Below are 14,199 nucleotides of genomic sequence, written 5' to 3'. Positions count from 1 at the left end.
TTTTTTCTCCTTCTTGCTTTTTTTTCGCCAGTGGGTGGAGACCTCAACACAAGTCGACATGCCGCTGTCCGTGCTTTTCGGATTGGAGCGAGGGGTCTGGGGCTGATTTAAATTTCATGGTCTCTTCAAGTTGTAATATTAAATTAAATTAAATTCCCTTTGCATTTTTGTTTGCCTCCCAAGGAATGCAATTGCAAAAATTTATTTATTTTCGTTTAGGCGAAAACTTAAACTTACATAACTTAACTATACATTTTAAAGATTAAGCAATTAACAAATAAATTCAAGCTGTAGTTTAGTTGAGTTTTACAATTTCTTCGCATTAATTGCAATTTGTTTATCCCCTTAGAATCCTTGATCTTGGCAATAAATTAGTCAACTCAAATGTTATTTATTTGCCACGTTCCCAGGCAGTTCATTAGAAAAAATAAATATGCAATGCACAGTGGCACAGTCAAGTGACTATTTAATATATTTTGGCCTCCCACACTGTAAGAAAAATGCAAATAAATTAACAATTTATAGCTGTTAATTGAATTTTCAAATGAATTTCTGATTGGCTCTGTTTGTTTCGTTTCATTTCGTTTGGCCTGGGGTTTCCTTTTGTTTTTGTTTGCTGCGGTACATAAATTTGCATTTGAGAGCTTTAAATTTAGACGACTTTGGCGTTACAACAACAATAAATTGCATAAAAATCGAAATAAAACTCTAACCGCAAATCAATCAACGTCTCATAAATTTGTCAAGGCGCTGACAGCGACCGGGAGAGAAAGAGAAAGAGAGGGGACACAAGTGTCTGTCTGTCTGTCTGTCTGTCCCAAAAGCCACAAACAACAACAATAAGAATGCGAAAATAAAGTAGAATATGTGCGTTTGTTTGTATGATCAGCTGTTTTTGAAATTGAAACCAAATTAAGTGCAGCATCATCATCAACATCATCAGAGCTGTTGTCAACATCGCCGGTGCTTTTACAATAACGTGCACAGCAGAGAGTCCTTACCAGCCAGCCAGACAGACAGCCAGCAAAACAAACAACAAACCAATTTTTCATTTTTCATTCTAAATACAAAACAGAAAAAGTGCCGCTAAAACGAGCGCCGGCTCCCCAAAAATGAAAATGGCGACCGGGCGCCGCTCGCCAGTTAGCGCAAAAAACAAAAAGAAGAGAATATAGTGCCGAAAAAAAAGGATGCACAGGCCAAAAATGCGTTGTTGAAAAATTGCCTCGGAATATGTGTTAACTGCTTTTTAAACTGCCACGAGGACGACGACACGACGACGTTACCAACAGCAGCAGCAGCTCCGGCTCCAGCAGCAGAAGCAGCAACAACAACAACAAACTGAATTTGGCAGGATATGCATTTTGGGCAGTTGGAAATCATCGGCGCGCGATTTATATTCTGGTTCTGAAAGTTGAGGGTGTGAACAGCTGTTAGTGTAGTTTGTTGTTTTATTTAGTCAATTTTGAGTTGTTTTTGTTGTTGTTGTTGTAGCAGGATCATTGTCTAAGTGGCTGGATCTCAGGCAGAAAACAAAGTCGCCGTAGACAGCTTTTGAAGGCGTTGCCTATTTGGCTGCCTTAGTATGTGTGTGCGAATGTGTGTATGTGTGTGAAGAGAGTAAAAAAGTTGAGCGAAAGTTGAGTGCAGAAGCCAAGTGATGGACAAGCAACAACACTGAGCGAGAGAGAGGGAAGAAAAGTTAAGGCGACAACGTCTGGAGTGTGGCAAAGGCAAAGACTAGAAAGCACACCTGAAAGCACTCACTGAAACGAAACGAAACACACTCAACCCCCAGCAGCAGCCGCAGCAGCAAAAGAGGCAACCCCTGCAGATGTGTGTTAGTGTTAACCCCACCCCAAAGACAAAGTCGCCCCAATGATGCCCTGCGCGCACAGGTGGGGCGGCCAAAGAAGACTGAATGGCAAACTGATGCAAACTGCCACTCACTCAAGCGAAAATAACAAATGGGATTGGTTTTTGCTGATTTTCAACGCACGCACAGCGACGACGACGACGACAGCAGCAGCAGCAACGAAGCAGCAGCAGCAGTAGCAGAGCAACAACAACAACAAAGCAGAGAGAGGCGACGCAGCGGCCAAAAACCTATAAGCCGTCTCCTTTTGGCCAAAGCCAAATAAATTTCAAACGAACCAAACCAACGAATGAACAAACGAACGAGCGCTGAGTTTTGTTGAGCGTTGAGTGAGCGCAAAAGACTCGAAAAACAAATAGCAAAAACAAAACAAAAATGAGCAAAACACTGAACTGAACTGAGCGTAGAGCAGCGCAATAGCCTGGAACTGGGGGCCCACATTGTGACAAGTGTGTGTATGACAGAAAAGGCGTACTAACAAATCAGTCATGCTGCTGCTGGCTGGGCCCCATTTTGTTGCTAGCACTGTCGACTCGATTGTGAGAGAGGCAGCGAGAAATGAGCGCGCCTGCGCTCTCGCCATACAATTCGCCGCACTCGACTCACACACGAACACATGCATATGCATGGCACCAACCGAGCAAGCGACGAACGCAATTCGCCGGAGTCGGGGTTGCTCGTATAGCCATCGCATTCGCACTGCTGTTAAATTTACGAGCGCGCCTTCTCCAACCTTTTTTAATGGCACAATTGTTGCGCTGCTGCCGCTGTCTCAGTATATGTGTATGTGCGTGTGCATGTGTGCGTGTGTGTGTGTGTGTGTGCGATCAGGCCGACAGTGGAGTGCAAGAGCGTAGATGATTGACAGTGTGTATTTGCCTTCGAAACGCGTACGACGTGCTTGTGCTGTCTGTGTTGTGTGTGCGAAGCGAGAAGCGAAGACAAAAATAAAAAAGAACGCCGATGCCGTCGCCCCATCGCCAACGCAGTCGTTGAGAAAAATTATTATTATTATTATTGCTACTATTATTATTATTGTTATTGCCGTACGACAACAGCAACAACAACAACAACAACAACAACCAAGCAACTACTCAAATCAGCGCAACACAATTAAGGACGCCGCTAGAGCATTTCGACGAAGAAAGAAATCTAACGAAGAAACTCTAGCACATTTTTGCAATTTTTGGCAAAAACCAACTCCAAAAACACAACAATTTTTTGCAAAAAGGCGCGCGCGCGTCTCGTTACGCGACGTGTGTGTGTGTGTTGGTGTGTGTTACGTTACGCTACGCTACGCGTTTCGCGGCCTACGTTAACGTTAAATCAAACGGGCTATCGGTCGGTCATAAAGCCCGCCGTGTTCGTCGCGTTGCCGCCGCCGTCGCTAAAAAGCGAAAGAGAGAGTTTGCCAGCAAAGAAAACAAAAATTAATATTATAAACCGTTAGTTGATGTTGATCAAGATCAAGCTGCAATATCCTTAAACGAAATTCAAGAAACTGAAGCTATTTTGTTTTTCTGTAGTATATTATAGCATGTAGAAGCAGCTGTGATAAATAGTGCGCATATTATATACGAAGCAAGAAGAAGTATACGACAAACAAAAACAAACAAAACTAAAAATTAAACTACAAACTACAAATTGAAGAAGCGAGAAGTCGAAGAAGTCCAAGAACCAGAAGCAGCTGTAAAAAGGCCCAAGCAATGGATTTATGACAACAAGAGCAAGAAGCAGAGCTACAAAGGCAACAAGGCAACAACTGTAAACTATGTTGCCGAGCCCACACAAGCAGCAGCAGCAGCATCAACAACAGCAGCAACTGTTTACCAGCAGCAGCAGCAGCTACAACAATTCAAATGAAAACAAATTGTATACGATTTTTATAAACCGCAAAACAAAAACAAATTATATGTAAATATTATATAAACATTTATATACAAAAACATAAAAAGATCTCCCGCTAATAACAATAACAAAAGCAACAACAACTACGTGCGCGTAATTTACAACAAAGTATACCAGCAACTAAATCTAAGCAACAAAACAAAACAAAACACCAAATTATTCAATGAAAAAGCTAAAAAATCTACAGCAAAGATTTTTAACAAATATGTGCCTGTGTTAAAACAAAAGCAAAAGCAAAAAGTTGAAACTGCGTATACCCCAAAAAAAAATATTTACAACATATATTACTAATAATATTTTTGTGAGTGTCAAAGATATAACAAAAGAGAGTCAGCGCCCAACTCTTGCTAGAGAGAGATCTGCTTCGAGATCAAGATCACGACGACGACGAGGATAAGGACGCCAGGGACGCGTGCCCCTCGTTAACTGTTGTGCCGCCAACTGTTTTCTCTATCCACTAAAAGTGGCACAAATCGGGTTAGACGTCGCTCCCAGAGCATTAATGGCTCAGCCCAGGGTAAGTACAAACTAAACCCCAAAAATTCCCCAAAAACTCAAAACTCAGCGTCAGCAAAAAAACGAACAAAATATTCAAATGTGTGTGTAAAAAATTAGCGACGGCAATTTCCAAAATTTTTGAAAACTTAGCGACGGCAAAACAAATGCAACAAAATTGAAAAGTTTAGCAGTTAGAATAACTTAAAGTGTTTAAATTAATAATATAGAGATAGCTAGTAATATTTTAATTAGAAAAAGTGCAGCAATAAAATAAAAGATATTTTTTGAGCGCTGGCTCAAAATAAAATATAAAAGACTTATAGTTGGCTAGTATTTATTTTATATTTAGCAATTATTCAAATTAAAAAGCTCCAGCAATAAAATAAAAAATATTTTGTTGCTGTTCTTAATTATTTTATTAAGCAAATAGCGCTGCATTAAATAAAATAAAATAGCTAATATTTTTTTTATATTTGCAAATTAGTAAATAAATTTTGCTCTACTTGCCGTCGGCAAGAATTTTGAAGAGTAAACTTTTTCTTTCGCTTTAACAAATTAAATTCAACTTAACATTTCTTAGACATAAAATGTTAATCAGCTGATCAGTATGTGCATATATGTTTAACTGAATAAAACATAAATTACACTTGGCTTTGAGCGCTCTGCAACTTTATCAATTGATTAGCAGCCATGTGTGAAACGAACTAAATATTTCTACTATGGATCGTTAAGTCGTTAGAAATATTTCAAAGCAGAAAATCGAGAGCAAAAATTACAGCAGTGCGTGTGTGTTTATGTGTGTTCATGTCTGTGTGTGTGTGTGTAGTTGTAATTAGCGCGCTTAATGTGCTTAAAGTTATGCATAGAGCACCAAATGCCTTTGGGGCAAAGACAGTTAAAAAATATCAACAAACAAATGCTCGTGGGCATTTCTCATGAACGAACAGACTTTTCATATATATATAATGTATATATGATTCGTAGTCGCACAATCAAAGGATATGTTGTCTTGCATGTTTTATTACCAGGACAACAATCGAATGTGCGCTGCGGTTTTTCGCTTTACAATCAACAATTTGATTGCATTTTTACTGTAATTTTCACCAAGCACAAATTGCTGCTAGCGGTATTTTCGCTCTCGCTCAATCGCTCGCTCGCTGCTGTTGTCTGTATATAATTTGATTATTTTATGCCTCACAGTTAATGAAAAAAAAAGTGTAAAAATGATCACTAAAAGTCGAGCAATTGCAATTGCAATTGCAATTTGTGCAGCTGCCGCCACAGCAGATATATATACATATATATTTATATATGTGTGTGTGTTCGTTTGTGTGTGTGGCATGCACATAGCTCGCTCGCTCGCTTGTGTTGCAAATTCAGAGCGCGCAAAAATTGTTTTGGTGTTATTTTAATTTAAAGGTTAACCGCAGCGTAATTTGTGGCATAAAATATAATTCGTCTAGTGTAGCTGCAGCGCTGAAAAATAAATAAAAATATACAGCGCACGAAACACAGAAAAAAAAAAAAAAATAAAAGCAATGCAGCAAATGCCATTTGTTGTAATTTGTTGTTGCCATTTGCTTTTGGGGCGCCTCTTGTGTTTGGGCCGTTTTTCGATTTGAGTTTAAATAGTTTGCGTTTCGAACTTCAAGTTGATAGTTCAATGTACTAGCCGCTCGCTTCGATTTGAAAGTTTAATATTTGTTTAACTAACTTGTACTTTGGCCCACAAGTACATAAATATTATAAACAAATTATGTAATTTACATGCACATACGGCTGACTCCTTTTCGGACTCCTTCGTGTGCTAAAGAGCTTCATGTTTAATGTTCGAATTGCGTGCCACAGTTGGCGGCGGTGCCTGGTGCGTAGTTTTGGTATAAAAATAAAACTAAAGAGTTTGCAACATGTTTTCATTAGTTTCATTTGCGCTGCGGCGTCTTTAAATTTTTATTGTTTTTACAAATATTTTGCAACAATTTCAATTTCCACTTCCACATTGAGTTTGGTTTTTTTTTCGGCAGAGTTAAGTGAATTCCATTACAAGCTTTATAAAATATATAAACTTGAATGTTAAGGCGTCTTAGACGTGGAAAAATCATTTAGACAAGTTGCATGCCCGCTCATTAAATTAAATGAGCCATCAGCACGCAATTTATTTTAGTATTTTTGAGTAACTTTTGCCATGCCATAGACCCAGAGCCAGACCCAGACGCAGACGCAGACGCAGTTACTCCAGCTGCTACATCTTTATATTTTGTAGTAGTAGTAGTTGCTGTTGTTGTTGCTTTTTTTGTTTTTACTTGGGTCTCGAGTCAATTTAATTAAATAGACGCCGCGTGCTGTTGAAATTTTTGTCGATAGAAAATGTGAGATAATATTAAAAGTTGTTCTCGTCTTAAATATAAATACACACACACGCCAACACACACGCACACATGCAGCGCATAGATAGATCTTAAAAATGATATATTCATATATCTTCTACGCTGTCTGTGTTTTAAAAGTGCCTTGAAAACGTGTTCGGCAAATCTCTATCTCTATTCAAATTCTCATTTAATACTTATGCTTTATATGTATTTATGCATTTGTTAAAACCCCAAATGATTAATCTAATTTGTATAATTTTTAAAGTTGCGCGCTCTTTAAATTCCAATCAGTGCATATTAGACTGAGGCTGCATATGATTTATGCTGTCTCTCTCTCTCACTCTCTCACTCACTCTCTCAATTTTGATTTTAAATTTTGACTGGCATTTTAAGAAATTAATAAATGCCTTCGTCGCACACTGACGTCATTTGTTGTGTTGCGCACATTTTTTAAGCGTTAAAACATTTTGCTTGCCAGCTAATGTGCAGAATTTTGTGACATACTATATTATTTTTTCGAATTTTTCAAATTAAAAATAGGCCAAATGCTGGCTAAGCCAGCGCTTATGTATTATGTATTATTATTATTAATAGTGCTAGTAGTAGTTATAATAATAATAATAATACCAGCAATAAATGTGAGCGTGTTCGAATTCGTTTCGGCTGCGGCACAAAACTGTAAATTAAAACAACGCCGAAGCACGCAACAAAAATTAATTGTCTAACACCAAATAAACTAAGCAGCAACAACAAAACGACAGAGATGGCAACATAAATAAGTAATAAATAAATAAAACTGGGCGTGTGTGACTCTCTTTTTTTTATTTTTGGCACACCTACAACATCAGCAGCAGCTCCCAATTCTCCAATTCCAATTCCAGTCCCAATAACAAGTCCATTGGCTCAGGGTCTGGCTAATTAAGCGGCCAAAGGAGAGAGAGACAGCCGAATAATAATAATAATAGAATGAAACAAATTCAAATGTAGAAAAACATGATAAACAATTAATTTTGATTAGTTCGGCGCACAATTAAGAAAAGCAAAAGTGAAAAGAATTTAGAATAATCAATAATAAAGTCAAATGCAGTTTAGGCGGCTTGACTAAAATGGCGGCCAACGTTAGAGCGAGAGCGAAAGAGAGCGCCCACCTACACACACACACACACATAGAGAGAGTGTGCGACGCCATGTTGCAACAATTTGCAGCAACAATTTCAAGTTCAGTTTGCGTATGAATTTTTATTTTTAGCTAAAGCGGCTAAACTGGCCTAAAGCTTTAGCTTTAATACAATTGTTAGTGCCAGTTGCCTGTTGTTGTTATTGGTTTTGTGACTTAATGTGTTGCAAGCATGACAAACACACACACACACATACAGAGACAGACAACTGGGACACAAGAGCTGCTAGCACTCAACGTTGCTGGGTTGTTGTCCTGTTATCCTGTCACTGACAGTTAGCAAGCCCAGTCAGCCAGCCAGGCAGCCTATTGTATAACACATACACACACACACACACACACACATGCATAAATATTTGAAGGATTTTGGCGCTGAACTTGTCAAAATCAGACGACAAGCGAAGCTAAGCGAAGCAGCGCAGCGACTGAGCCCATGTTTACCGTTATGCTCACTCACTGATTGCTCCACTGTTATTGTTTCGCTCGCTCTCTATCTATGTGTGTGTGTGTGTGTTGGGGTTGCCATTTCGCTTTGCTGCTCAAACAAGGTCATTGGCTTGACTGACTGACGCCGCCGCGTGGCCCGCAGCTGATCATCAATCAAATTGTTTCGGGGCAAAGCCTCCAAAGGTCTCAGGCACAGTCTCCAAAACAGACTTAAGTGTGTTTGCCTGTTCGATATTTTTCTTGGATTTTAAATAAAAGCAAAGCACAAGAGCAACAACAACAACAACAACAACAACAACAACAAGCAACAACTGTGGCTCAATTCCCACATTACTTATGTACAAGTACAAATTGTGGTAATTTCCAAAGATCTCTTTGTTGATGATGCTCTCGCTCTCGCTCTTTGTGCTTTGTTGTGCTTTTGGCTTTGGCTTTGGTGCTGCACAATTTCCTCATTTCTAAAAGGCAACAACATTGTGTGGCAGCAACACTAAAATTAGCATAACAACTTTATAGTTTAACTGTCGCTCCAGTCGCTGGGCGCGACCTGGCCGACCGGCCGACTGTCTGCCTGCCTGTATCTAGAAGTTTGTATCTTTTGCATGCATGCCACATGCACTGACGCCACAACGGCAGCTGAAGCGACAAACACCAAATAAAAAAATGCAGCTCGCTTTGCCTGCACACTAACTAAACTAATCTCTGCTTGTGTATCTTCAAAAATAAAATTGACAAAAAGCTTAACCGATAGACAGACACACACACACACTCGAGCCGAGCCGAGCGTCGCGACTCAGGTGCAAATTTTTAGTCAAGTTGCAAGTCAAGTGGTAAGCCTCACTCAGTCAATTGCTCATTTAGTATGGCGAGATTTTTCCAAGCCGATAACAATTTCTGTGTCTGTCTGTGTGTGTGTGTGTGTGTGTTTGCTTTGGGGAGAAATAAGTAAAAAGCAAAAGAAACTTGACAAAAAGTGCCATCATTGCCTTGTCGCTGCACAAAAATCTTGTCAACTTGCCTCGCTCGCTGCCACACAAAACAGGAAAAAAAATTATGCAGTGTGAAGCGTTGGCGCTGCCACTTGAGCGAGAGAGCAGCAGATGATAAAAATCGCATACAACAACAACAACAATCAGCACAAAAGGCTGTAATCACAGGCAGCAACCAGCAACAGCAACAGAGCCGCATTGAACTTTAAGAAAATGTGTGTGTGTGTGTTGTTGTTGGCTCAAACCAGTTTGCAATTGAGAGCGAGATAGCTGACTAAAAGCCATGGCAATAGTACGCACACACACACACACACATATGCACACAGATTGTAGCTGATAACATTAAAAATTACATTTTTTGTCTATTTTTTGTTGCTGCTGCTGCTGATTTTGGCGCTTAATTAATATGCAAAAAGCGTTGAAAGAAAAGAAGCAAGCGCAACAGCAATAACAACAACAACAACACGAATCTAAATATACACACATTTAATTTGTTTAAACATGTACAGGGTGACACATAATAATAAATCCAAGCGTATACGTAATATAGCTGAACTCATGAGCTACAATGTTTGTGCTTAAGCCGATTCCCTATTCAATTAAAATAACATCAAAGTTGCTCGTCAAATATTTTTAGTTCTTTTGAATGTTTTTTATTTTTTAAATTGATGTAATATTCATTAAAATGTTATAAATTTTAAAACATTGATTTTTTGAATATTCTTAAAGTAGACTAACTCCAGGGGAATTAGCATTAGCATAACATGCTAGTCGATGATCTCAGTTAACTCCTACTATATATTCGTTTAGATAAAATCTCATGCAGCACCCTGTATTTATCTATATATAGTATGTGTGTTTGTTGCTTGTGCCGCAGTCAAAGTAATCACAAGGTCAAACACAATGCAAACTGTTTTTTATAATTATTTGTTATGCTTTTTTTTTTTTCTAACCGCTCCCCCCGCTCCACTCATTTTGATTATTATTGTTGTTACGCTGTGTGTATCTTCAATATTTGTTGACGTGACGACTTTACGCTGACGCTGAGCTGAGCTCCCCAAAATCAATTTAATATATTTTTGTGTATTTTTAATAAATATCTTATTTTCACTTGCAGTATGACGATGGCCTGCATGGCTACGGCATGGACTCTGGCGCCGCAGCAGCGGCAATGTACGATCCACATGTCGGCCATCGGCCGCCAGGATTGCAAGGCCTGCCATCACATCATTCACCGCACATGACGCATGCCGCTGCGGCAGCAGCCACAGTGGGCATGCACGGCTACCATTCGGGGGCCGGCACACATGGTACACCTAGTCATGTATCACCGGTTGCTAATCACCTAATGGGCGCAATACCCGAGGTACACAAACGTGATAAGGATGCGATTTATGAGTAAGTACTGACAATTTTCTTCCAAGCTAAACCCTAACTTTGGATCGATAATCGTATCGTAGCGTTGAATGAAACCGATAAGCTTCATTCATTAAGCAAGTGATTGTTGCTAATCTGAATCGTTTGAAAGTACAACTGTGATAAGCAAACCGAAAAGAAAGAGCCCCCGAACGCCAAAAAGAATATCAGAGAATTTCACACCAATTCGCGGAATAAGCAACCAAAAGAAATTCCCCACCTGTGTCATTTCCATTCTATTCCATTTCATTCGAATTCGCTCTGTAACAGAGTAAACCGCAGGCGTTTCCTTTCTCCATTCGGAATAGATTTCTCCACCAGACCCTAAAAAGTATCAGGAGTGTTTCTTCCATTCCATTCCATTCGAATACGCTGGCGTCTTCTTCCTTCACTCGGAATCGCTTTCAGCGGAATTCTATTTCACTAGAGATTTCTGCAGCACCCCTCTATAATTAATTCATTTGACATTTGACAAATTGTCAAAACGTTTATTAAATTATTTGCTTGCGACCTTTTTTCTCTCTCAATTTGCTGCTGATCGATTCGATCGGGGGCCGAGCCACCTGTTGAGGCCTGTTCGCACCTAACTTGCCACAAGAGCGAGGCAGCGAGGGAGTAGCATAAATTGAAGGCACACGCAACGATCTGATCCTTGGGCCAAAGCCAACCACCTCTATATATAAAAAAGAAATTAAGCAAGCAGCAATAATTCAGAGCCATGTTGCTTAGAGAGAAAATGGGCGTGCTCGGCAGCGTTTTGCGCAAAATACAAAATTATGGGTTTCCTGCCCACATAAGCAAACGAAAATTTCTGTTCGGTTTTCTTCTGCTTGCTTTTTGTTTTTTTCGGGTTTTTAATTTGTGTTGTGAGCTCTCCTGCTGCTGCGGTTGCTGCCACACAAGGGGGTGTGGCGCGTGTTTAGTGACGGACACGAGCAGCGACTACGTGCTTAGGCATTAGGGAGTCAACTCGACGTTGACTTGAGTCGCATTGCCAAATGAGCGTTGCAGGTTGTTGTTGGTGTTAATTTGCCGAAATGCGGTTTTGAATTGTTTTCCGTTTTTTGTGTGGTGTGCGTCTTCTAAGTTGATCGCTGGGGCAGTGCTCGTGTCATTGCGTGTCCTGTCCAACAGCTGTCTGACTAACTGACTGACTGACTGATTGTTTGGCAGTTTTTTGTGTGTGCATTTTAATAAGCAAATATTGGAGTTGCGTTTTTCAACATCAATCAGCTGTGTGAGCAAACAGCGCACATGACTTCATTAGCACACACTTCTCTTCTCTTCTCTTCTCTTCTTTTTTTGGAGTTGCCACCTGCAGTTTGGAGTTGCAGTTGGCAAATGCGCTGCTTATTTGTACAATTGACACCTTGAAAATAATAATAATGAAAAGCAAAAGGCTGCGCCGCCGACATGCGCAGAACTCTCTCTCTCTCTCTCTTAACACCTTCTCGAGTGGAGAACTTCAACTTCAGCTGCCTGCCACACTGACAAATGCCAAGTCATGGCAAATGAGTGTACACATTTCTGTTATTGTTGCTGCTCGATCCTGAAAAACTCAGCGCGGCGCACTCAACTGTAAAAAGCTGCGAACAACAACAGCAAGAGGGGGGAGCAGTATTATTTCTCTTCTGTTTCCTTTTTGAGGCCGAGGCCATGGTCCGCTTATTAATAGTTGTTAAGCGCACGGCTACACCCTCAACCGACTACGAATGGTTGGTCAATGGTCAGTTTGTGTGCCATCGTCCGTCTAATGGCCGAAATGAAGTGGCCCTGGCCCTAACCCTGGCAGCCAACTCGCTCTCCCTCGCACTCGCTTTGCCTAATTTTGTTCAGGTGCAATTTGTGCTAAGAGCGTGAAAAGCACAAAAACATGCTACGTCCAAAAAAAGAAAAAAAAATGAAATGGAAGAAAGAAGAAAAAAAAATGTTCAAATCATGCATAGTTGCTGAACTAATCCGTCAAAATGTAGGGCTAACAGTGCTGGGGGATTATGCATGTATCTACATATATTTACATGTGTATATGTGTGTGCTTATGTGTGTGTGTGTGTTTTGTCTGCCGAAACAAACTAACAAAAAACGAAAACCAGCTGCTGTTCATTTGCATTGGCGCAGGCACAAGGCACAGGAAGTTGCAGAGTCGCGTACACTGCAAGAAAAACAGTGCGGAAAGTAAAGCCAGGCGCTGCCGACATATTAAGACCCGATAAAAAAATATTAGCCGAGCCGGCAAATTGAACAAACAACAAGTTGGGAACATCAAGTAGCAACTTGGATATGGTTACTTCTGTTTTGCCTCTTTGTGTGGGAAGGTAAGGGAAATGTAAAAATACTAAGATATACTCTATTTGCTTAGGATATATACGGTCTAACGTACTGAGTTTTATGTCTCTAGCAGTTATATTTGCTGAAATCTTGGCGCTCATACAGACAGCCAACGCTATATCGACTCGACCCCACTTTACATTTTTGTTATATCGGGTCTAAAGATAAATTACACTAAAACTACTTATAAAAAAATATACATATGCCAGTTACTAATTCAATTTAAATTGTTTATATTTGCAGACATCCGCTATTCCCGCTCTTGGCGTTAATATTCGAGAAATGCGAATTGGCCACATGTACGCCGAGAGAGCCCGGCGTGCAAGGTGGCGATGTTTGTTCGTCGGAATCGTTTAACGAGGATATTGCAATGTTCAGTAAACAGGTAAGTTCTTCTTCTTATCGATCGACTAGCGCTATCTCTGTCGCTGTCACTGTCACCGTCACTGTCGCTGTCTCTTCTGTAATTGGAGCTCTAGTGGCACATTTGCTGTGTGTGTGTGTGCCACATGTGGCACATGCGGGCAACGAAACAAAAATATTGTCCTCGAAATCGCGGCACACGAGCCTAACGAAGCAAGCCGCTAAATGATCGGATTACATATTGCTATCTCACTCGCACGCACGCTCGCTTAGCTGTCTGCTCTCTCAAGTGGCTGCACTTAATTACATTTGGCTGCTGCTGACAACAGCAGCAGCAACAACAATAACGATATTGCCATATGTCACAAATATGCGACGCCACAATTGACACTTCCCCTATGGACTAAAAAAAGAAGCAGAGGAATAAAAAGCTAAAGATGAAGCTGAAGCTGAGCTCATAAAAATCCCCAAAATACAGACAAACGTATTTGCCACAGTGACATTTGTATAATTTACGATGTTTTAACATACAAATTATAATGTTGCAAGCAGCTCCCTTCTTGCAACACATCCTGTGCCACACACTCATTCCATTCCACTCCATTCCATTCCGTTCGTTCGTTCGTCTTTCTGTCTGCTATTTTTATGAACGAGCGACATTTGCTCAGACTTATGGCTCCATCTAGAGATTTTCATGACAGCCACATTTTTGGCATGCCAACAACAACAACAACAATTTTTATATAAAATATATATATATATATATATATGTTCGTTCAGTTGCAACAGGCGTACACTTGCTGCTGCTGGTGTTGTGGCCAGCGAGCG

At 40.2% G+C, this 14,199-nt stretch overlaps 1 protein-coding gene across 4 annotated transcripts in view; it reads left to right on the top strand.

Moving 5' to 3' along the window:
• The first annotated feature begins 4,023 nt into the window (after positions 1-4,023).
• Positions 4,024-14,199, top strand: part of LOC108601587 (homeobox protein homothorax) — a 95,565-nt gene continuing 85,389 nt past the window's right edge. For 3 of the 4 annotated variants that reach the window (XM_033293994.1, XM_033293993.1, XM_033293992.1), the window contains exons 1-3: positions 4,024-4,301; positions 10,382-10,662; positions 13,252-13,393. In XM_033293994.1, the coding sequence (XP_033149885.1) occupies positions 4,287-4,301; positions 10,382-10,662; positions 13,252-13,393 (438 nt within the window). In that variant the 5' untranslated portion in view covers positions 4,024-4,286. The remainder of the gene's footprint in view (positions 4,302-10,381; positions 10,663-13,251; positions 13,394-14,199) is intronic. The other variant, XM_017991360.2, reaches the window with a different exon arrangement.

This window comes from Drosophila busckii, chromosome 3R, assembly GCF_011750605.1.
Source record: "Drosophila busckii strain San Diego stock center, stock number 13000-0081.31 chromosome 3R, ASM1175060v1, whole genome shotgun sequence".
In the NCBI taxonomy this organism is placed as follows: Eukaryota; Metazoa; Arthropoda; class Insecta; order Diptera; family Drosophilidae; genus Drosophila; species Drosophila busckii.
Note: the sequence above shows the minus strand (reverse complement) of the source record. Positions and strands in the feature narration are given on the sequence as shown.